The sequence below is a fragment of the Glycine soja genome, chromosome 13 (assembly GCF_004193775.1).
Source record: "Glycine soja cultivar W05 chromosome 13, ASM419377v2, whole genome shotgun sequence".
Lineage (NCBI taxonomy): Eukaryota > Viridiplantae > Streptophyta > Magnoliopsida > Fabales > Fabaceae > Glycine > Glycine soja.
In genome coordinates this window covers 17732350-17757519 of record NC_041014.1, presented here as the reverse complement: position 1 = coordinate 17757519, position 25170 = coordinate 17732350, and the positions used below count along the sequence as shown (strand labels likewise).

The 25170-nt window shown below is 30.0% G+C and overlaps 1 protein-coding gene across 2 annotated transcripts; it reads right to left on the bottom strand.

The window, feature by feature from the left end:
* Positions 1-10073: 10073 nt before the first annotated feature.
* On the bottom strand, positions 10074-23847 carry LOC114382548 (serine carboxypeptidase-like 2). Of its 2 annotated transcripts, XM_028342051.1 has the most exons (14): positions 23671-23846; positions 23126-23257; positions 19376-19521; positions 17181-17377; positions 16397-16499; positions 16255-16292; positions 16048-16149; positions 15042-15128; positions 14841-14954; positions 13564-13635; positions 13344-13462; positions 11548-11661; positions 10502-10559; positions 10074-10358 (listed from the first exon to the last, which is right to left on the bottom strand). In XM_028342051.1, the coding sequence occupies exons 2-14, from the start codon at positions 23251-23253 to the stop codon at positions 10275-10277; spliced, it is 1362 nt and encodes a 453-aa protein (XP_028197852.1). In that variant the 5' UTR covers positions 23254-23257; positions 23671-23846; the 3' UTR covers positions 10074-10274. The 2 variants fall into 2 exon arrangements, with proteins under 2 accessions (XP_028197852.1, XP_028197853.1); XM_028342052.1 differs by lacking the exons at positions 10074-10358; positions 11548-11661 and having other exon boundaries at positions 23671-23847.
* Between the last annotated feature and the right edge of the window lie 1323 nt (positions 23848-25170).

Sequence of the window (25170 nt, the reverse complement as noted above, 5' to 3'; positions counted from 1 at the left end):
TGAGAAAATATATGCTCTTTGATTATTGATGGGGGTAGTTGCGCTAATGTAGCTAGCCAAAGATTGATTGAAAAGCTTGCTTTGAAAACTTCCCCTCACCCTAGGCCTTACAAACTATAATGGTTGAGTGAGAATGAGGAGCCAGTTGTAGATGGAGGGCGAGCGTCCAAGTGCATGCGGAGGCGGTTCGCGGTGTGTCAGAACATTAAGGGGTCGCTGGAGGGAGGCAGCAATGGCGGTGCTAGTGGGCAATGATCTTAAAATACAAGGTCATGCGTGAGAGAGAGAGAGGGCGAGAGGGAGGTTGGCACATGGTTCATCACCTTTGGTCACCCAGCCTGTAGGGCGCCCTGTAGTGTGTTCTGGCCATGCATAAGCCTCATCGAACAGGGAAATGGACGCTACGGCCACCACCAACAACTGAAGATGGCCAAGTCACGTTCTTTTTTACCAATTTCCTGATGAGACTTACAGCGAAGGACATGTGGGGTGCGCTAGGAGGGATCGTGATCAGTGGGGTTTGTCTTTGTGCGAATGTCTCGCGTTTTGATGCCGCTGATCGTTGGCAACTTGCATTGGGGAGAAGGGAAGTTGCAGGGTCTGGTCATGGTGGCCTGTGGAGGTCTAGTAAGACACAAGTAGGTCGTCGTGGTCTTTTACGTGACCAATATTTGCACCATTGGCATGCAGCGATGTTAGCCAACCCGTTTTGGCAGCCATGGTGAGGTTTTCAGGGCAACACCACTACTAAAATTGTCAACCAAGGCACCAAGGCGAAGCGATGACTTTTTCTTACAGATAAGGGGGTGTTCTTGGTGGAGGGGGTTTTGTTGCAACACCATCTAGTTTGGTGGCGGCTTCAGTGGTCGATGATAGTTGTTCAATGCTTGGAAGATGGCTTGGTATGCGCGGGGAAGGGGGGTGTCAGGGTGAAGTGCCTCGGGTGGTTTTCGATCCGCCTATGGATAAGGTCTAGTGGCTCGCTAAGGCGTATATAAGATGTGTATCTCATATTAGTGATGTTTTTCTCATGCAAGAGAAACTACTACACTCGGAGGGGTCATTTCTGGTGTGGGTGACCCCATTGGGTGCTTCTTTGGTCTTATTGGAGACATCGGAGGTACACGATGTTAAGTGCCTGTTGGAGCAAGGTAATCACTAGACGAGGGAGTGGTTCGATAACATCTCTCTGTGGTCAACTACCATCATTGATGAAGACCGATTGGTATAAGTGAAATTGTCAAGGGTGCCTGCTCATGCTTGGATGAAGGATTTTATTTAGGCTAGTTACAACGGGTGTTGGAAATCTTGTGTCGGTGGATGAGTATATGGCCTGTAGGGGTCGTTTGGATATAGTTAGGGTCCTAGTGCATGTTAAAGGGTTTCACAACATTGATACGCATGTTCTGGTAGACGTGGGAGGTGAACCTTTTGACATTTGGGTGAAGCAAGATGGGTATACCTCTCTATGTCCTTCTTGCTCAAACAACCCAAAGGGCGAGGGGGATGGTGATGAGACTGATGATGAGTTGGAGTTACTGAGTCTTATAGCAGATGACCTACAAGTGGATCAATCAAGGGTTATAGGTGGCAGGGAGGGGTCTAGAGCTAGATCTGGTGTTCCGATTATGATGAAGGTGAGCGACTATAGTAGCCATGCTGCTAAGTTTGTGGAGGAGGTTCATAAGGAGGTTGTATCTTCAAACCCCCAGCCAAGACGAAGTTGGGTGGTTCCGAGATTTAGTCAACGTGAATTGAGGAGATCTGCTAGTGTTATTACCACTTTGAGGGTTGTGGATCATTCTGATGATGCAATGGCCTGGCGTGTGTGGTCGATGGTTAGTGCTTGGGGTTTGAAGGCTAAGGGGGTAGATGAGAAGTGGATTAGGTGGATCGAGGAGAAAGAAGCCAGAGAGCGTGAGGCAATGGTTTCTAGGGAGAGGCTAATTATTCCCCCATGAAGGTCTTCTCATTGAACATGAGGGAGATAGGGGACTGGGCTAAGCATGTTAGGTTATGGTCCTTTATCAGAGAGGAAATGGCAATTGTGTGCTTCTTCTAGGAGACTAAGTATCCAATACTTTCTGATGGTGTGCTGAGGAGTTTGTGAGGTGGTGCAAATTTTGATTGGATGGCAAGGCCATGTATTGGTCAACCTGACGAGATTCTGTGTCTTTGGAAAAAGGGGGTGGGGTAGGTGAAGTATCATTTCTTTGGATTTGATTTTATGGATTTTTGTGCTGCTTACATTAAAATCAGGTTTGTTTTCCACTTCGTTAATGTTTACTCGCCTTGCAACTTAGCGGGTAAACATAAACTTTGGGCTAGTCTAGTGATGCCTAAGAGGGTTTTGGTGGTTCCTTTGAGCGTGTTAGTGGGGACTTTAATGTGGTAACATCCAGTAGAGAGTGATGAGGTCATGGCTCTCAAGCAGAGCAAGTAGAGTTCCAGGAGTTTATAGACCAGATAAGGGCTTGTGGATGTGCCAGTTGTGGGGAAGAGGTTCACTTGGTTTAATGATGGTTGTTCTGCTATGAATAGATTAGATTGGTTTCTAGTGTCTCGAGATTTGATCAAATTGTGGCGGGTGTCCTCCTAGTGGGTGAGGAGGAGGAACATTTCTGATCATTGTCCGATAACGTTGCGGACTGGCTTGTAGGATTGGGGTTTGAAGCCTTTTAAGTTCTTTAACATTTGGTTAGAGCATCCTGGTTTTGTGGAGCTATTGGGTGAGTGGCGGAGGAAGTTTCATGTGGCTGGGTGGAAATCATTTGTATTCAAGGAGAAGTTGAACCTTCTGAAGGCAAAGATTAGTGTATGGCAGTGATATGGTGGTTTGTCTGTGGAGATTTCAGCTTTGGTAGATGACATGAATGAGTTAGACTAGAGATTGTATGATGAGATGTTGATGGATAGTGAGCAGCATCGACTGCTTGTCTCAGAGTTCTAGTGGAAGGTGCGAGCCAAGAAAAGTATGTTAGCTCAGAAGTCGTGAGTTAGGTGGATTAGAGAGGGTGATGCTAGTTCTCATTACTTCCATGCTTCTTTGAAAGAGGGGTCTCAAAGGAACTTCTTAGTGGGTCTCCAGCTATGTTAAGTGTGGGTGGAGAATGTGGTGGTGGTGAAGGGAGATATTGTGAGGCATTTTCAGTCCTTGTTTGCAGAGCCAATGGAGGAGAGGCTTATGCTTGATGGTGTTGTGTTTAAATAGTTGTCCTCTATGTATCCCACCTCCTTCGTCGCTCCTTTCTCCCTTGAGGAAATCAAGGAGGTTATTTGGAGCTGTACTAGGGATAAAAGTCCATGGCCCGATGGGTTCAATATCAGTTTCTTTTAGGCTAGTTGGGAGTTCTTGCAGGATGACCTAGTGGCTTTTGTGATGGAGTTTTTCTTTTCAAGTTTTTTTTCGAAGGCGATGACATTGTCGTTTGTGGCGTTGATTCCAAAAAAGGATCACTCCCAATCTCTTTTAGAATACTGACCAATTTCTCCCGTTGGTAGTATGCAAGATGATTTCCAAGCTCTTGGCTCTTAGGTTAAGTAAGGTACTTGGATCTGTTACCACATCTTGCCAATCGGTTTTTTTTCCTGGCCGATGCATTTTGGATGGTGTAGTTATGGCTAATGAGTTGGTGGACTTAGTGAAGCGGAGTAAGAAAGGGTGTTTCATGTTCAAGATGGATTTTGAGAAGGCGTATGATTCAGTGAGTTGGGCTTTTTTGGATTGTATGATGAATCATTTGGGTTTTGATGACACTTGGAGGAAGTAGGTCAGGGCGGTGGTATGTTCAAGTAGGATGTTTGTGTTAGTTAATGGTAGCCCTACAACGAAGCTTCAAGCTAAGTGGGGGCCGAAGTAAGGGGACCCATTAGCCCCATTTCTTTTCTTGATGGTGGCAGAGAGGTTACATGGTTTGGTCGAAAAGGCAAGGGAGATGGGAGATTTTAAGAGTCTCAGGCTAAGCCCGACGGTGGAGTTTTCTCTGTTTCAATTTGTTGATGATTTGATTATCATAGGGGAGCCTTGTTATGGTAATATGTGGGTTGTTAAAGGCATTCTACGTGGCTTTGAGTTGATGTTGGGTTTGAGGGTTCATTTCTTGAAGAGCAGTTTCTTTGGTTTTAATGTGGAGGAGGGGTTTATGGCTAGCGCCTCTAATTTCTTGCACTGTTCACTATCTAGAGTCTCATTTTGGTATCTTGGTATTTCGATAGGCGTTAGTCCCAAGAGGGTTTCAATGTACGAATATGTGGTTTCTTCTTTTAGGATGTGGATTAGGAGTTGGAAGGGACGATATCTTTTTTTGGGATGAAGGATCACTTTGATAAACTTTGTGTTATCAAGTCTCCCTCTTTATTTTTCCCCTCTATTTACAGGGCTCCCAAGCACGTTATAGCCACGCTAGTGGGTATTCAAAGGAGATTTTTATGGTCTATTGTGTCAGCTCAGATAAGATATGCTAGGTGGATTGGAATTTAGTGTGCAAGGCTAAAGGAGATGAGGGGTTAGGGGCGACAAACTTACCAGCTTTCAATGCTAGTTTGTTGGCTAAGTGGCAGTGGCGTGGTTTGCTCGCTCACAGGTAAGGGCGCTTAGACCGACTTGGGGAGCATCAGGCCCGGTCTGGGTCAGCTTGGTGACATGAACTCATAAGGATCGACGTGGGGGACAACTAGTTTTCTAATAGGTGGTTTGTCGAATTAGTGATGGACAAAACACCTCCTTCTAGGAGGATCGCTGGTTTAAAGAGTCATGCCTGAAGAATCTCTTCCCACATCTTTTTTATTTGGAGGTTGACTAGGAGGTCAATGTAGGGGAGATGTCAGCAAAGGCCAGCGATCATGGGGTGGCATGGAGTTGGAGATGGCTAAGAGCTTTATTTGAGTGGCAGAAGGTGGTGGTACAATAGATGGAGGCCTTACATTTTGCGGTCCGCTTGGATTTGATGATGAAGGAGGACAGATGGTTGTGGATTGAGGGTGAGTCCTCCTTTTCAGTGGCCGTGGCCTATCGAGTTATCACATTTGAGATTTATGATAGGCAGACGGTGGTGATTTTCCCCTTCCAATCGTTTGGAACTGTGATATCTCGTCCAAGGTCTTGCCTTTTTCTTGGAGGTTGATCCTGGACAAACTGCCTATTTTTGGGAATGGTGGGTGTGTTTTTTGCGGGGCTGACAGGGTGTATTTGCAATACCTATTTTTGGGGTGCACCTTCTTGTTTCGGATTTAGTGTGAGGTCTATTGTTGGTAGATATTTCTTTAGTGCAACATTCGGAGGTTCCGCTTCATTTCATGCAACATGGTTCTTTCTGGAGGGGTAAGAAGATGCGTAGAGTTCGCTATCCCATCTGGCATGTGGTTTGCTGGAGTCTTTTGTTTCACAGGAATTGTATTATTTTCCATGGAGAGGTAACAAAAGCACATGTGGCTTTGTGGCAGATTCAAACCTTGTCTTGGTCGTGGCCTCTACAAATGGGTCATTGTACATTGGTTTGTTCCTTTGTCAACTGGTGTTTGTAGCCATTTGTTCGTTTTAGGTTTATTGCGTTTTTGTTTTCTTTTCGTTTTATTTTTTATGTTTTTATGTTGATGTATTCTTGTTGGGGGTTATACTTTGTAACACTTTTTATTAATATATCAGTTTCATTTTGCATTTCAAAAAAATTTAATATATATATTAATAATTTATGCACATATTTAAAATATTTTATATCTATATTTCTATGTAAATTACAATAATATATATTTTATTTTTAATTTTTAAAATAAATTAATTTAGTTTTTGTTAGAAATAAAATTATACTCACTATATTATAAAAATAAAACATGTGAGAAAATGATTTGATGAAAATAATTGTAAGCATATAAAAAGAAACTGTAAACGTATAATTAAATTTTGAATAAATTGTATGAATATGCATTTAATTTGGTTACTTTTAAAGGTGATAATTTATATAAAGCTAGGAATCATAATATACTTTTCAACTTCAAAATAAAAAATTGTTTTTTTAATTGTAAAAAGTAAAAGATATATACTATCAAAGTCTTTTCAATTTACCAACAAATCATTAGTTTACGTGGTACTAGATGCTTGGAAAAGGAGAATCCCACTAAAAATAATCAGTTAGATTATCCAATAGAGATTAATTATCGACGAAACCAATGAATACTCCATACTAATAATAACATGCTCATGCTTAGAAAAAAAAGTTTTTTTCTATTTTTTTTCTTCTTTCCAATGAATCAAGCACCCTTACATATTCATTTTGTCATTGTTATCAGCACAGGATTAAATGCTAGAAGTATTTTCAATTCATTTCACCATTTATTTTGTTTCGTTGATTTTAAAGGAAAATAATAATTGATTCAGTGTTTGAGTTAACGTATAAAATTGATTTAAATTTTGTAACTTTTTATAAATCATTTTAAATTTTATTAAAAACATGAACTAACCTCATTATTATCAAAGTTAAAATCATTATTTTCTCTTATATATTCTATATTCTTTCATGAAGTTTAGGGGTCAATTAGTATGTGTATTTTTTCATTCTTTATCTTTTTAATTTTGTATAGATAAAAAATGAAGGATGATCAGTCTAAGAAATTTTAAAAACATATCCATCAACCAATTACAATAGATATGCAACATGCAAAAATGGAGTCAAATGAAATTTTTTTCATGTCATTAAACTACTCACTTTTCATAGTTTCTTCATTTTGCTTCATTTTGTTAATTAATTATTGAATATTAATATCTATACCATCTCTTCATATTCATTTTGTCATTGTTATCCGGATTAAATGTTAGAAGTATTTTTAATTCATTTCACCATTTATTTTGTTTCGTTGATTTTAAAGGCAAATAATAATTGATTCAGTGTTTGAATTAACGTATAAAATTGATTTAAATTTTGTAACTTTTTATAAATCATTTTAAATTTTATTAAAAACATAAACTAACCTCATTATTATCAAAGTTAAAATCATTATTTTCTCTTATATATTCTATATTCTTTCATGAAGTTTAGGGGTCAATTAGTATGTGTATTTTTTCATTCTTTATCTTTTTAATTTTGTATAGATAAAAAATAAAAGATGATCAATCTAAGAAATTTTAAAAACATATCCATCAACCAATTACAATAGATATGCAACATGCAAAAATGGAGTCAAATGAAATTTTTTTCATGTCATTACTTCGAAGTTACCAAACTTTAACTGCTCAATTTTCATAATTTCTTCATTTTGTTAATCAATTATTGAATATTAATATCTATACCATCTCTTCATAGTATTCTTGAGTATATTGTATCTATATATAAACTCAAAGTTACACGTAAGGATAATTAAGTTAATAATAATAATAATAATAATAATAATAATAATAATAATAATAATAATATCAAAACTTACGTTGAAGTTATCTTAATATTATTTTAATTTTTTAATTTTTTTTTCATATAAGACTTATTTTATTTTGTTATTGTATTCTCTTTGACAAAAATCACACTTTTCATTTTCATAATTCTTTCGTGTAGAGAGATTGAAAACTTTATTCCATTAATATTCCCTTTTTAAGGATTAATTAGCATGTGAATTATTCTATTCTTTGTCTTTTTATTTGCTCAATGTTTGTTTTGCTGGCTTAATTAATATTTTTTTTTCTCATTTTGTTATTACTGTTTATGAGAATGAGAATGTTACTCAATATGTCTAATTTAATTAGCTTGCAATAATAACACTTTTATATCGATAAGAGATAAAAATTGACCATCTAATTAATTGAATTTCACAAAACATGTGAAGTAAGGTTTGAGAATCAAATATTGCATAACAACTCATCTTTGTGTTTTCTTATTATTATTATTATTATTATTATTATTATTATTATGATGTACATATGTAACTCTGCATTTTTTTCCTTTTCGTTTCTTATTACTAATATGCTAGTTAATTTTTTTATCATTATCATTCAAATGTTTCATATTTTTTCTTTTTGTTATATTATGAATAAGTGATGTATATAATTTTACCCTTTTTCATTTTTAGCAAAAAATAATAATATTTTATTTGATTTTTACTTTATATCTTCAATTTATAATATTATCTTTTTAACATGACATGAAAAGACCTTATTATAGATGATATTTAGAGTAGTAGTGTAGTATTACTTGGTTCCCGTAAGTGTGTTTCAATTTATTTTCTTCGTGTATATAAAATACTTAAAAAATGGAAATTAAATTGATGTAAAAACCTCAATTTTATTTTATAAGAAAATCACGTAAGTAGTACATAATTTACAATGCTAATTAAATTTAATGTATAAAAAATATACATATAACATAATAACAATAATAATAAATATACATTATTAAATAGTTATAATTATTAAATAGCATCATCTTTCTGAATTCATTAAAAGTGAAAAAAATAACACATAAAAAGTAAATTTTAATAATAAAAAAATTAGGACTATATAAATAAATTATTCTAATAATAAGTAAGTTAAAACATATAAAGTATATATATATATATATATATATATATATATATATATATATATATATATATATAAAATTACAGATAAATAACCTTAAAAAATAACCAGTACTGAAATTAAAATTAAAGAATAAGTAGTAGTAATAATAGTAAAAATTAATATCTCTGTTAAAAAATGTTAAAACTAATATTACATCATTAAAACTAATATCTTCAAAATCATTAAAATATTAATTTAAAATAAATTTTTAATTTTTACAATAAAAGTATTAAAAATTATTAATTATAAACACAAATTTAAATAACATAACATTCAGGGTAACAATCAAAATTAAATATTTATCAAATTTATATATTTATTATATATATATTTTAAGTTTTACGTTTCATATAAGTATTACGTAATTATTAGTTGGAGAAAGAATAATCAAAATAAATTTGAATAGGTTTAATATTTTTTTCAAAATACATCTCTTTAATGAAAAATATAAGAAACTGTTTTTCTTGAGGATGAATCAACTTATGCAAGACTAAAGAGTTACTCTTTATCTTAACCATTTTTTTTAAATATAATAATTAAAATTAATTAAATCATTAGACGCCAACAAAATAAATAGTAAAAATAAAAAATAATTCTAAAAGAGTTATTTTTAAAATAAGTTGACCATCCTCATCTTTCTCAATTTTAATATATTATATTTAATATCTTACTAAACATTTTAAAAATTAATTTTATTAATGTACATATTTTTTATATTTAAATATTAAATAATATATAAAAAAATATATAATTTAATTGAACCCTGTGACACGAATTTAGAATTAGACATGACAACCGTCCGGAGCGCGAATGGGTATTGTCTCCCCAATTCTCGATCTCAACTCTAACATATCTACCCTTTCCATCACTTGAAATTTGTTACCCGTCCTATAACGGTTAGATATCGAGTATCCTTGTCTCCATTTCAGATTTGTAAAATAAGTTTCTTTTGTAAAAAAATTATATTTAAAATCTAATTTTAAAAAAATTAAATTGATTGTTACATATTTATTTTTAACTAATATATTAATAAATTCATTGCAACGCATTTGTCTATAAAAATTGTCAAGAAAAGAATGTTAAATTATGTAAAAATTCTAAAATAAAATTAACAAGTAATAATTAAAATTTTAATAATTTCATCATCGAGACAGGTAAAAAACAAGTAGTAACATTTATATCCCCGACCTTGATTAAAAAAGTCGAATAATCCCCATAGTCAAAATCATGTCTAATCAGCTCAAATATTCCATATCAAAGTTAAAACGAATTTAGATGATAGTCACACATCTGAGTTTTGTTGCCATGCCTATTTAGAATCTAGTTAAGTATTGTTGGCTTTGGGTTGATATGAGTCTCACCATTTTGTCCAAATTATCAAGTGAATGTAACTTTTTCATAGGTTAACAGTAGAGCAAAGATAAAGATAAAGATATTTAAGGTGTTAAATTTTATTGAGGAAAAAAGAGAGATTTATAAGTAATTACGTGGGAGTCAAAGAAGAAAAGAAGAAAAGGTAAATGCAGTGACAGAGCGAAAGTGAAAAATTCAACTAAAATAGAGCATTTTTGACAAATTGTTGTCGTGATAGAGTTAAATCAATTAAATAATTAAACTGAGATGTCACCATGTTATTTCCAGGTCTCAATTTGAGAGAGCTATAGCAAAAATTAACTTAATATTATCTTGTGAATAGATAAATAGAGATGCTCCATGAAGTTGAAGCGTCATCTTAAATAAGAGAAAATGAAAACCATCTATTGATCAAATGATAAACTTCCTTGGGTTTAAATGTCTGGGCCACATGTCCAGCGCCCTGCATTACATTAAAATGGCAAAAGACATAAATCAATTTATTCAGAGAAATTCCTAATTAAATGTTACGTACCAAAACAATAGATAATTAAATTGTCATAAATAACTTTAAAATATTAATCTCAAATTAAGGGTTGTACTTGCCTTCACGATCACATATGTTAAGTAGTGGTCTTCTTTCGTTTTGTGGACTTCTGTGTATCTGTGAAATATTTAAAACATGTTATTAATTAATTAATATGAAGGCAAATAGTTTAGCTTTAAAGCAAAAATGAAGATGTTGAATCAAGAGCTGAGAAAAACATGCAGAATGACAGAGTGATTGAACCCAATTAATAATTAGAGAATTTATAAATAAAAATGAACATGCAATAATATTTATTAGTAAAGACGCTAACAATATAATTGTATAACTATTGGAAAATACCTAAGTCTCACATCTTCTAAAAACAAAACCAAATTAGAATATATAACGGAGGAACAATCTTTATTCCTTGAGCTAGCTTTTGGGGTTGAGTTAGACCTCTTACATTCATTCTAAGAGTAAAAGTAAGCATATAAGGAAATTAACTAACGATTTTTTCATATAAACTTTATCTCAATTTTCAACTTAAATTATATTTAAATAAACTTATTTTTTAATTTGTATTTGTTTATAAAAATGAGCACTGGGTTCAGGAGGATTACTTTACTGCTACCCACTCTATATAAGTGTGTATCCAAATTATTTAGCATTTTACTTAGGTAGTATTTAAGCTACATATATTTTGGGGGACTTCTCTTTACAAAGAGAAGTTGAATCAACTTTCATCTTTTGAAAAGCTCTTAAAAATTAAATGACTTGTTTTTCTATGAAAAAAGAGAAGACAATAAGTAGTTTTTAAAACGAATGGAATGAAAAAGTTTAAGACAAAAAGGTTGATTCTTTTCTTATATCTTTCTCACTCATTCTCTCTGTCTTTTCTATTGACACTCTTTATATTCTCTGTTTTCAAACCTCTCTCTTCATATTTTCTTTTCTCCTTATATCAAGTGAACCTTTTAAATTAAAAGAAATAAATATCAAATAATTTTTTATTTTATTTTCGAAGTTGTTATATATTTTAAATCATAAGCTTAAAGTAATTTTAAGCTAAAAAAATAGTCCAAATAAATAGCCTTACAATTAAATATTACTATAACTTAATTACCCAGCCACTTGACCGTCAACAAACCATGCACGCCATTTGTCACGTATGCTCGTGTTGAATGAATTGATCCAATATTGTGTACCCAGGTGTGGTACATTCATATCAAGATCAGCACTGCAATTAATCACCCGCAAAGGAATTACTAGTTTGATCAGATAAACTTTAACTGCAACATAATTAATGTTTTAGTGTATGTAATTCGATCGGTTGGAACAATGTCAAAAGAGAAATGACGTCAACAAGCTGGCTCAAAACTAAAAAAATAATTAGCAGTTCAAAGTTAATAACTTGATCGTTGTTAAGCTAATTTATTATATTATAAGTATTTTATAAAATTATTTGTGTTTGAAGTAACTAATAAAGATAAAACAACAAAAGTAGGTACGTTTATATGATATTTTTATAAAAATTTAATGTTATTTTCTTGATAAAAAAATATTTTAATGTATTTATAATTTTAGTTGTTAGTTAATTTTAAACTCTTATAATTTTTTATATATGAATCAATTATTTCAATTACATTTTTTACTTTTAATTATCTTAATTTTTACATAATATTTTCAATCAAATCAAATGTAAAATAAAATAAAATAACATATTTTTAACTAGCTAGACATCATACTTTTATTATGTTAATAATCTTATGATTAAAATATTCAAACAATAATAACAATAAATAAAAGAAAGCTACCATCTATAAATATCAATATCTTGAAGTATAATCCCGAAATAATGAAATAAATATTGTGAATACTATAATAGTTAAAATAAATAATGTAACATAAAAATATCTATAAAATAAAATAAAATAACCTAATTGTGTATTATTATTAAAAAATTTATGTAATAGAACAATAAAAATAAGAAAATCCTATCTTATGTAAAGTAAAAGGTAAATTGGTAAACTTATTTTATGAGTATAAGAAGAGAAAATTTATATAATAAAATATTAATTTATATAAAAAGAATAAAAAAATAATAAATACTTTAAGGACAAAAGGAAAATAAAGATAAAAAATTAAAAACTAATGTTTTAAAAAAGACTACTTGAAGTAACATATCAAAAGAATGCAACAATTGATAAAAAAAAAAAACTTATTTATCAAATAAACAATTTATTTAACTAGTAAAAAGGAAAATTAAAATCTATCTTAAATAACATGTCAAACATAGATTTTTTGAACATTCTCTGTTATTTACTCAAATTTTTTAAAATTATAAATTTTAATGAGTCTCACTCCTTATTTAATAGGTCTATTTAATTTTGTAGTGGGTTTTTTAATTTTAGACTAAACCATGGATAAGGATTTTATGTAGTTTATGGTGTCCATTTTTTCTTTACATGTAAGAATCAAAAACATCAGAAAGTTTACCGTAACCCATGCGCATTTAATTTAACAAGCTGAGTTAGATCTTGTAACAGTATCAAGTGGTCCATTATCTTATAATCATTAGATTTATTATTGAAATATTGAAAGGTATAATTAGTCATGTGCAACTTTTTGTGTCAGTTATTAATAATTAAAAATAATTTTTACAACATTTACTTTTTTACATATTTGCCCCTTTCTTTGAGTAGGTGAGTAGGAGGCCAAACTCAGTTGCTCTCTAATTGTGCATCCACACATCTCTCATTTTTATAACACATTCTAATTTTTATATAAATCTTCTTACTAAATACGACTTGTTAAATGAAACAAAAAAAGAAGAAGAGAGAAACAAACTAACCAAAGCACACCTGAAAATTTTATCTGCACTCAAAAGAATTTTCGTGGGGGAAATTAATTATTAATTACCAGTAAACGAGAGCTTCGAGATTGGCATTAGTGAGATTCCGATAAAATTCTACTGTGTTTAGCCGAGTTGTGGTGTATGCCATGGTTCTGTTGCATCTCAGGAATTCCTCTTTAGTTCCCTATTGAAATGGCATTGTTGAATTAGTTTGCAAAGCTAGCAGCTTTCATTAAGTAATCCTTAAAATATAATTAAAAATTAAATGATCCAATGCAGCATTACCTCTCTTACATGAAGGGCCTTCCGCACATTTTCATCATTTGCCCATGTGTCAACAAGGATATGATAATAGCTCTGAAACACAGTTGATAACTTCAAGTCAGCTTCGTGGCCTAGTCTTACGAATAGGAATGTTAAACAGGACAATCCAATTAATCTGCTAAAAAATGGGTTAAATGAGGTTGAATTTGTTTTCCTATCAAGTTTAAAATAAAAAAAATGAACTCAACTCAATTTGGGTGAGTTGCATAGTTAAGTTGAGTTGGCCCGCCCGCTAAATTAAGCAATATTATAAAACTTTTAATCATTTTATTTTTCTAAAATTTTCTACAAAATTTTATGATCAAATATAATTAATAAAAGAGAAAAAAAATGTTATGAAACTAGTAAGTAACAAAACTCACTTATTACATCAGAGATTATGATCACAAACTTTAGGCTACAATGTTTATTTGTCTTAAATTCTAATCACCACACAAATCCCCTTTTAGGGGCCTTCACAATTCTTTACAAAGAGAAAAAAACCTAATTCAAGGGAGGGAAAAAAACCTGATGAGTCAACCTAACTCAAGCTATTATTTGACTTGTTAGATTGGTGGGTTGTGTTGGTTAGGTTATGCATGTTCAAGGATTGAACAACATAACTCAACCCAATCAATTTGGGTGGGTTAAATGAGTTGGTTGATTGAAATTCAAACGCATGACCTTTTCTTTTATTATTTTTTTTCTTTTTATTATTAAATCAATCTTATAACTTTTGGTTTTACTAATTAATTAAAACATAAAACTTAATTAGTTATATAGTTATTGCACAATAACTTGCATAATTCTTTAACACAAATATTTGTTATGTGAATTACCGAGATTAAACTCGAATTATGAATGGAGAATAACACAAACAACACTTAAAGAAGTTAAAGAATTGTATCAAAATTTTGTCCTTATCTAAATAAGATTCAACTGAGTGCCCATATGAATAATTAAAACCTTAATCGATAAAATAAAGGAGTATTAATAATATATCTTGTAACACATTTTTTATTATTAGTTAAAATTTATTAAAAATTATAAAATCATGAATAATTAAGACTAGTTAAATATGAAGTAGGACTCGTAAGTTTATGTAGTTTTCAATAAATTTCTACTAATAATAGAGAATATTGTACTAAAAAAGTGTGTTAATAAGTGTTTTAGGGAGTACTTTGCTAATATTTCTCAAAAACCACATGTAAGAAATTCCTTGAGGCACACATGTTTATAGAGAGAGAGATTTACTCAACTCTACACCAAAATGTTGGAGGATCTTGAACTTCTTGTAGGATTTCTCGATTCACGCCAGGCGTAGTAATACAAAGAGGTTCCATAATTTGTTGTTCGTTTATGTAACGAACAAGCTGCAAGTCAATCGGTTACTAAATACTTTTCATGCATGCAAAGCAGAACATGACAAATAAATGCACACATTCTGAATTAATACTGACCTCAACATAAACACTATAATCTGAGACACACTTTGTGTTTTCTGGATCAATGTTTATATAATCCCCGTTACAATTTTCTTTCATTGACTGCAAAAATGTATTCAAAAGTTTCCAGGTATTTTTATGTTAGGTGACTCGTAAAAATGAAAGCATAACTAAGTTCATAACTAGAAGCATATAAGATCAATAAAACACATCTACAATTAAACCACCATATTTTTTAGGTCATTATGACATTAATATATGCACAAGCTTTAATTGATGATTAATCTCTAAAAAAATTGATTAATTATTAAGATTTTCCATTTCAATCATATTTTTTAAGATGCTCAACCCACCATAAATTAATACCCAATAAATTAATAACTTCAAAAATATTTTTTTCTAGACAAATTAATATGATTATAATTATTTTAGTAAGTTATATATATATATATATATATATATATATATATAAAGAGATATCAAATTATACTATTGTAATTTTGATAATTATTATATTATTTTTATAACTTGATATATAATGTGATTTTTATTGATATAATCATTGAATTATATTTACATATTATCAAAATTATTTGTGTTAAATTTTGTTAAAATAACTACAAAAAAATAATCAAATGATCCTTAGTATATTTTAAAATATTTATTACATTAGTTTTAATCCATATGTAATAAATGATTTTAAAATAATATGAAATTTTATCTATGTAATATATGTGAAAAAGACTTCTAATCTAACGGTAAGTTTTAAAAAAATATTATTCATTTGAAAGTTATAAAATTATTGTTAAAGTTATAACGGTGTAATTTCATCTCTTTTATATATATATATATATATATATATATATATATATATTTTAGTAAAATATGAAATTTAGATGAAATATTTCATTTCATCCATAACTTTCCTCATTGCATACCAAACTTTGGTATCGTATTCTCGAACTGAATCTATTGTTGATTCTTTGAACAAATGCATAACTAGACAATGATGACAAATAACCTTGTAGAGCGCTTCTGGTATAAGACTCCTTTGGTATGCATATAAAACTTTCATGTTCTGCTCTCGAAACCCGTCAACAGCTGGGCTCGCGAGTACATAACCCTAATGACAAAAGTCATAATTGATCAGTTATATATAGTAGTTTAGAAAATATTTAGAAATATATAAAATATACTCCCAACAAGGTTTGTGTCCTTTAATTTGTACTTTGATGTTCATGAGTGGCTTGCGTCTTGCTTTGTATCCTGCCCTTGGAGGAAGCATATATAAGATACTCTTGGCCACAAACATTTGAGGTAAGACCACATTTAGGTTATCATATTGACATTATTTGCTATTTAGTAGTTACCTTCATATACTTGTTGAACAAGAGGACCAGTGATCATTCCTGAATATGAGCCACCACCAATGTAAAAAGGATTTGAGCTAAACTTTGGATGATCAATAAACCACTGCATATTGATAATGAATGAAACTCATTACAAGAGAAGATGAATCACATGAAAAATGATTCTTCCCAAATTAAATGTTAGATGCCAAACTCTGATCCAAACGTATAATATAAAGTAACCCATAATTAGATAGCAGTTTTTTTTTTTCACCATGATATTTGGTACGAAGTATCTAACAGGTTTGTAGATGATTCATTCCTGTAAAGGAACCTTTCATAAGATCTCTTCTTTCAATCACATTTTTTTCTCCATAAGACTTAATTTAAAATTTTACTTGAAAATTAAGCCCCCCTTCTAGGATTCTTTGTGTATATGAGAGAATAAAATTAAAATAAAAAATATTAATAAAAGAAAATATATAATAAAAAATATATTTTTGAGTTAATATTTATTTAAAATTTTTCTAGTAATAGATTATATGTATAATATTATCCATAAAATTAATAATAAATATTTTTTAAACTTATTATTTATTAAATAATTATTTATGGAGCTTAAATATTTAAATATTAGGTAAAAAAATTTCAGCTCCTTTAATACATTATTGGATCCGTCCCTGCATTCAGATGAATGATTAATTGGTATAATTAGATAGCAGTTTCAAGTATACATTGGTATTGTAAATAAATAAAAAATATTATAAACATTACAAAATTATAGAAGTGGAGAAGAATGGCTCACCTTCTGTAGAAATTCGTAAGTATGCTTCACCCAGAGTATGTCACTACTGTAATAGCCTTCTTGCGTTTCTGAGTATGAAAATCCTGTGCCTACTGGCATGTCTATGTATATCATATTCAACGTGTGTGTCCATGAATATGGGTTCAACTCAAGTTTTGGAAGGTTTCCATTGTAATTCTCATTCATTACTAAAGGCCCTGCAAACAGTTAATCCACAAAAAATTAATCCAATCCAAATGAAATTTTTTTTTTTTTTTTTGGGGGGGGAATTAAAGTCTCGTTTAGAGATGACATTAAAATGTGAAAATTGATAGAGGAGGTTCGTAGTAGTACAGATCTCCTTTTTTGTGGTGTTATTTAACTCTCTGTGGGAACAATCAATCTCTTTACTAATTCAAGAGAAGAATTTCTGGAGAGAACGTGCGGAAGTTCATTGGTTAAAAGAGAAAGATATGAAGAAATTATAAGATTAACTTGATGGTTAAAGAAAGAGGAGAAATATCGCAGATTTGAATCTCTGTACTAACAAAAACTAAAAATTTACATCTACCAATAAAATAAAGAGAAGATATGAATTCAAGATTCTTTCACTCAATGGCAACCGCGAGAAGAAAGCAAAACTATGTTTAAAAATTAGAAAATGAGGAAGGTGTAATGGTGGAAGATCAACGGGGTCTTTGTCACGTGGCTCACGATTATTTTCAAAAGCTCTTTATTTAGGCTTTAGCGGTGAGAGTGGCGACTACAACCCTGTCATTGATAATGTTCAGGATAGATTGAATGATGTTGATAATGCATTATTGACAAAAATATTCTAAACTTTTTGGATGCATCCTCAAAAAATTCACGGTCTAAATCTGACTTTCTATATCCACGGTTTAGGAACTTATGCGGGAAGTATTTACGACATGTAAATAGTGGGAAGAAGGTTTTTTCCCAACTAATCTTAATGATATTTATATTGTTTTTATTTCTAAATGTTTCAACCCAAATCAATGAGAGATTTGAGATCAATTTCACTTTGCAATGTGATTTATTAGCTGTTGTCCAAAGTGTTAGCTAATCGCCTCAAGTTGATCTTTCATAAGTGTATATTTGAGGAACAACCCACTTTCATCTCCCGTAGGTCTATTTTGGATATTATCTTGGTGGGTACTAAGCTTATTCATTATATGAACAGTAAAACGAGAGGTAATTCAAGTGACATTTCCATGAAAGTTGACATGAGTAAAGCTAATGATCAAGTGGATTGGAGGTATCTCAAAGCTATTACGGGGAAGATGGATTTTGTAGCTCGTTAGATTGATTGGATAATAATGTGTGGATTCAATTAATTAATTATATTATTCTCGTTAATCATAAGCCTATTGAGTCCATTGTTTTAAGGAGAGGTTTTCGTCGAGGTGACCTTCTCTCTCCGTTTGTTTATATTATTTGTGTAGAGGGCATATCAACTTTGATAAAAAAAAATTAAAAAATAAAAAAAGAGAAGGAAATTTTTTGGTAATAAGATTTTTAGGAGAGTGTGAATTATTTTATCTTTTATTTGTAGATGACTATTTTATGTTCCTCATATCCAATGTTAATGGCTAAATGGGTGTAGCTTAATTATTAACATATGTTGAGTTTGTGAAAGAGGACCTGATTTGATCCTTGTAGAATACATTTTTGGTACAAAGAATTGAAGCTTACAAAAATATCTTGGAATATCAATAGGAAACTAAGGCCTTAATTATGATGATTACCAAATAAAAAAAGAGCCTATGCTAAAGAATATTTTATGTATGAGAAAGCTTTTGATTAGATTGTTAATTAGCACATTTCTAAGTATTTTTTTTTAAATGTGAATCAAGACCGCTCTGGTGTACTGCCTTCTATGTTGGGGGTGCTTTGGGGATTGGAAAATACCTGGGACTACCAAAATGGTGGGAGGAACTTCTAAAATTGGTGATAGATTTTGTCTTTTTCTAATTTTATTGTTTCTAGTACACAGATTAATAGCCTACTAAATATTCCTACAAACCTCAAAAGATTGATTAAGTCAAGCAAGACAGGATGAGTCCGAATCAGGAGACTTTCTCTGTATTGAGTTAGTGTGACTTCTTTTTTTTGACAACGAATTAATGTGGCATCTTAGTTTCTAATTTTTTTTTTATAAAAAAGCTAAATATTTCTTTAAATAAAAGATTATTTACCATTTTCAAAAAAGAACGCTGATAGGGCAGAGCAACCAGGACCTCCAACAAACCAAATTAACAGTGGATCAATGAATGGATTTCTCTGAGACTCCACAAATAAGTGAAATATTTGCACCTCTTCTTCTTCTCCCACTCCTATGTACCTACGCATGCAACAATAATTAATTAACTAAAATTTAAAATACTCGCACGGATCTAGTAACTCATAAGCATTTGTGCGGATACCAAATACCTTTGCTAACTAAATACACATTTGTATTGGTGTATAATCAAGGATAATAAGGTACATTTCAAAATCATGTCTTTCTTTTTTTCTTATTAATTCAAATTGTTGTCTTTGCTAATCATATTGGGACAGAAAATTATCGACAAATATTAAAATTAAATTATATTTTTGCTCACTCAATGTTAGTTGTTAGTTTTTGTTGTTAGTAGAAAAAATTTGAATCAACTATTTTTTTCTTCATTTTTTTCTCTTCTAACCATCAAACCAACCTTATAATCTCATTAAATTATAATCAATTTTTATTAAAGAAAGTAATGGAATTCAAATTCTAAGCTTAATCTTTTTCATTATGATATTTCATTTTTTTAGAAGAATTATGTTATTTCCTTTGAGAAATTATATTTATATAATTTATTTTACAACATAGATAACAAGAAAAAGAGAGTTTATATATATAATAAAAAGAAAATGAAGAAAAGCACAATGTACTTCAAGTAATAGCACTGTCTTCTTCAAACAAATCAGAATAATTAATATTTTTCAAACACTCCCAACACAAACTTATGACACCAAACTAATATTCATCATTTTTCTCTATCTTTTTATTTATCATATCATGTTATATATCACATCAAAACTCATCTCTCTTCTATTTTCTTTTTCGATGTGTCTAATAGCGTAAGGTGTCCACATATAATTTTTTAACAAGTTATACATTTTTTTTTGTTAAAGTTTGAATTATACTTTTTCAAACACTTTCTATATGAATATCCTTTCATCTAACCTAAAAAAATTTAAAATATAAAATTAGAAAAGAGAAACGACAAATTTGTGGGTCTCCTAAAACCCACATCCAATGATCCAATTTTAAGCCATTAGCGTTTCTTTTTTAAATAAACCGTTCAATTTGTCTCATATAAGAGGTTTTTGGAAATGCAAAATGTTTCGCTCAATGTATAAGAATTTTATAAATTTCGATCATATTAATTATTTTTAAGAAATTGATGTATTGTAAAGTAAGATTTTTGCATTTACAGAAATTAATGTGTTGTCACCATAACTTTTTAAATTAAATTTAAATTTATTATAAAAAAAAATTAAAATTTACTAAACAATGTTAAAATTCACGGAGCATTGGAGTTCGAGACAAGGAGAATGGACCCCAAGACTTAGCTGTCATGGACCCCATGAAAACAATCGCTTTCTTCGAATTAAGTTACTTCAAACGGAACCTTTTTTCACGGGAATATGTACTGCACAAATTGCTCTTCAGTTTTAAGATTTTAATTTGGTGATTTGGGGAGTATTTTGCTACTTCTGTTTTGTAACCTAAAAAAATTCCTAATTTATTGCCCTATATTACATTGAGCGCACTTCTCGCATTTAATTAATAGAGTCACTCCGTGTGATGTGTAGGTGAGTTTTAATGAAATATCATTCTAAAAGGGCCCTCATCTTCTCTATTTAAGTATTTATAATATGCATATTGTAACTAAATTTTTTTTGCAGGATGACACTCCATTACATTTTTTAGGAGAGGCAAAACTAAAATATAATAAAATTCAAATCAGTACAAAAAATGTTGTCATAACATTAAATCGTGCATTTATTTGAAACCTACTTTTGTTTATTTTAGAACAAATTACGTAACATTTTCTGATATTTTATGCAATTACATAGTATTTTTTATTTTTTTAATCATTATTTTTGTGTTCTCGATTGGGGGTATTTGTGTAAGAGTTGAGGAAATATCACTATAATATTTTTAAACATTAATGGAGTATTAATCTAATATTTTCAAACTTAGCGTAAGAAAATAAAATAAAAAAGGTGAAATAACATGTAATTACATGAAATCCTTCGGGAAGTATTGATATAGTTTATTCTTATTTTATTTAAAACATGTTACATATATCATGTCAAAGCATATTTTCCTAGAGTGAAATAGTTTTAAAAATAAGATTTTAAAAAAAATTAGTTAAAAAAAATAATTTTAACTTATGAGAAAATTTTCATTTTATCTTTTTCTTATAAACACTTGTGAAGAATTTAAGTCTAAATTAGAAAATCATGACACCTACATAAATATTTTTCAGGAGATAAAAAGTTGTCCAATGATAAAAAAAAAGGGTAAAAAAAAGAAGAAAAATGAGAAAAATTATGCGTTTAAATTCCTCAATTAATATTTTTAACTAACTAACATTCGATAAAAAAAATATAAATATCTTTCCTGTAATAATGTCATACACATAATTAAGTAGGGTCCCTGTATCATCAACCATTAATGATTGAATGGACAGTTAATGCTAAAATTATATTTGAAAAAATGGGGAAGACATCCCAAATCATACATATAAAAAAAATGCCAAAATACGGACTTAAGAAGATTGCCGATTGAAAATTAATTAAAAAGAAATTTGATAATGTAAAATTAAAATAGAACCTTGAACATAATTCCTTATAATCAATTAATCATGCTATTTTCATTTTTCTTATGAACACTTATGAAGAGTTTTAGTATAAAATAGAGAAACCATGACACCTACATAAATATTTTCCAGGAGATAAAAACTTGTCCAGTGGTTAGAAAAAGAGTGACGGAAGAGAGAGAAGAAAAAGATCGCAAGCCCAAATCTTTCAATTGAAATTTCTAACGACTAAAAAAAACATAAATATCTTTCATGTAACAATGTCAGCCACATAATTAAGTAGGGTCCCTGTACTATCAACCATGATTGAATGGAAAGTTAATGCTAAAATTATATTTGAAAAAAATGGAAAAGACACCCCAAGTCATACATATAAAAAAAAAGCCAAAATATTGACTTAAGAAGATTGCCGATTGAAAATTAATTAAAAAGTAATTAGATAATGCAAAATTAAAATCGAACCATGCACATTCTTCCTTATAATCGTGATATTTTCATTTTTCAACCAAATTGATCCCACTTCCACCCCTCCCCCAATTTGTTACAAGTTCACAAAGTATATATCCTGAATATTTCAAACAATATTAGTGATCATAAACTTGCGAGATGATGTCAGATATTCGGGCATAAGAGAATATTCTATGATAATGGAAAATACCATTATACAACAAAGATAGGAAATGATGGCACGTACAACACATAAGTATAGTTATAAAGGTCGTATCTAGTGTAATTAGAATATTGATTAAGAAATTAAATAAAAAAATATTTATGATGAAAATCATATAACATAAAAAATCATAAATAATATAATTTTTTATATTCTAATAATTTTTTTAAATTTCTTATTCAACCTCCTAAGTCTAATTGTAATGCATAAAATAAAGGGCAATGACACTTTATTTTCCATCACGACGCTTATGACCAGCTGTAATGCACATCTCATTAAAATATTTGTGCTTAGTTTGGATTACTCAATTTTACAGAAATATTAAACGCAAATAAGCAATAATTTAACCAAATATGATTGTATCAGCAAAAAATAAAATAGTAAGTAATCATTGGAATGGAAAAAGAAACGAATGAACTCACCCAGTTTCAAGTTTGAATGGAAGATCACCCTTGTAACCCGGTAGGTTCTTCACAATTGAAGCAGCAGAAGCCATGTGTGGCAGAAGCACTAAAGCAACCAAGACCACACTGCCATATCTCAAACTCATAGCCCTACAAAAGAAGATTAATTTATAGTTGCTTTTAATAATTTTGATTGGTGTAAATTATTGGGGGGGAAATATATTACCAAAGTAATTTTTCTTTTGTAACTTACATATTTTCCAAAAAAATATTGAAAGCATAAAATCTGGACACAAATAGAGATGAGATACATGGAAGGTGTTTTGGCAACAATCATAAAATAAAACTATATAGTATTCAATAAATGCCAAACGAGTGCTTGAGACACTAAACCCAACACAAATGGCAGATAAACTGTGAGACACTATATATAGTATTCAATTCCTCTCTTGGTTTTCCTCTCTTGGTTTGTCTCTTTTTTTATGTAATATGTTAAGTTTTTCAAGAAAGAAAAATTGCAGGAAAAAAAATGAATATGAGTGACAATTAGCAAATAAACTTACCACCAGTGAGCGTTTCTCAACCTTGGTCACAAAGGTTCGAGACAGATCAACTGTGGCGGAAGAAGAACAGAGGGAAAACTAGATGAAACCGAGAGACGAAGAATTTACGGGTTTTGAGACTTGTGTGGCTATTTTTTTCCCCTGCTACTTGTGGGCCTGTGGCAGAGGTGTAAAGTGAGAAAGCAAAGTTTCATTGCATATGCATTAATATATTTTTGTTAATTTCTTTTTTATTTATTTAAGAGGATGGGTTAGTTGGGTGTCATTTTTTTTATTCATCTCGTGATTATAATTAAATTAATTATACTTGTTTATTTTGAATTTATAGAACCTTCTAGAGATGGGATACACAAATAACAATTTATACCATACTATTTTTTATCTGCCAATTTATACAATTATACTATATTTGTATTTATCTTTCTTCTTCATTCTATCATTTACTACATTTTAAATTCAAAAAATTTCTTCAATTTTTATCTTTCTTCTCTCTCAGTTGTATACATTATTGTGCAAGTATCATTCCTAATTTTTTTTTAATTAGAAATTTTTTGTTTCATGAAATCTTATTAAATTCTGGAAAATGATATTTTAAAAAATATTAGATGAGAATGACATTTCTGAATATTAAAAAAAACTATATTCAATTAATTGTTAAAATTGGTTGAAAATCTTTTTTATATTCCTAGAAATATTTAAAATATGTTTTGGTTCACATTATTTTTTCCTAAGAATATATGTTATATTACTAAAATAGTTATTTTATATTAAAAAATTATTATATTTTATATCTAACCGTCAAAATTTCTATGCTTCTCGTGAGTACATGCAATGCAATTATCAAATTTCAATATAAAATAAACTCATCACACAACAACCATGATCTGGTGTGTGTATATATTTAATATATATATATATATATATATATATATATATATAATTTCATATATATTAGACGGACAAGAAATTGAAATTCATCTCATTTAGTTCATGAATGTTAGTTGAATTCATTTTCAAAATATTTTTTAGTTAGTTCAATACATATGAAATTATATATATATATATATATATATATATATATATATATATATATATATATATATATATATATATATATAATTTGATTGTATAAATAAAAGTATCTAAAATAGTTATAATTTTAAATTGAGTCAAATTAATAAGCAAAATAGAATTATTCGCGTGTTTGAATCAAGTCAAGTTCACCTAAAAAATAAATTTTCATATCGAACTTGAGTCGAGCTGCGAGTTGAGTGATTTCATATCGAAATGAGTGAGCTAAATTGAACTTGACTATCATTTTCAACCATGTGTTACTAAGTACATATAAAAAGTAAAAAAATAGAAAGCTTATCTTAGCCAAAGTCAAGGACACTAACACTTACAACCTTTTAAAATAGTCTCCTAACACACTTATATTAAAGAGAAATATGAATTAGTAGCACAAATAATGATATGAGGTAGGTTGAGAGCTAATGGAGT

Excerpts from the sequence above, each read along its gene's own strand:
- LOC114382548 (XM_028342051.1), bottom strand. The coding sequence starts at position 23,253 with ATGAGTTTGAGATATGGCAGTGTGGTCTTGGTTGCTTTAGTGCTTCTG. Across the intron at positions 10,560-11,547 it reads GTTGACGGTCAAGTGGCTGG|ATACACAGAAGTCCACAAAA; the intron begins GTAATTAAGTTA and ends AATATTTCACAG. Across the intron at positions 10,359-10,501 it reads TAACATATGTGATCGTGAAG|GGCGCTGGACATGTGGCCCA; the intron begins GCAAGTACAACC and ends AATGTAATGCAG.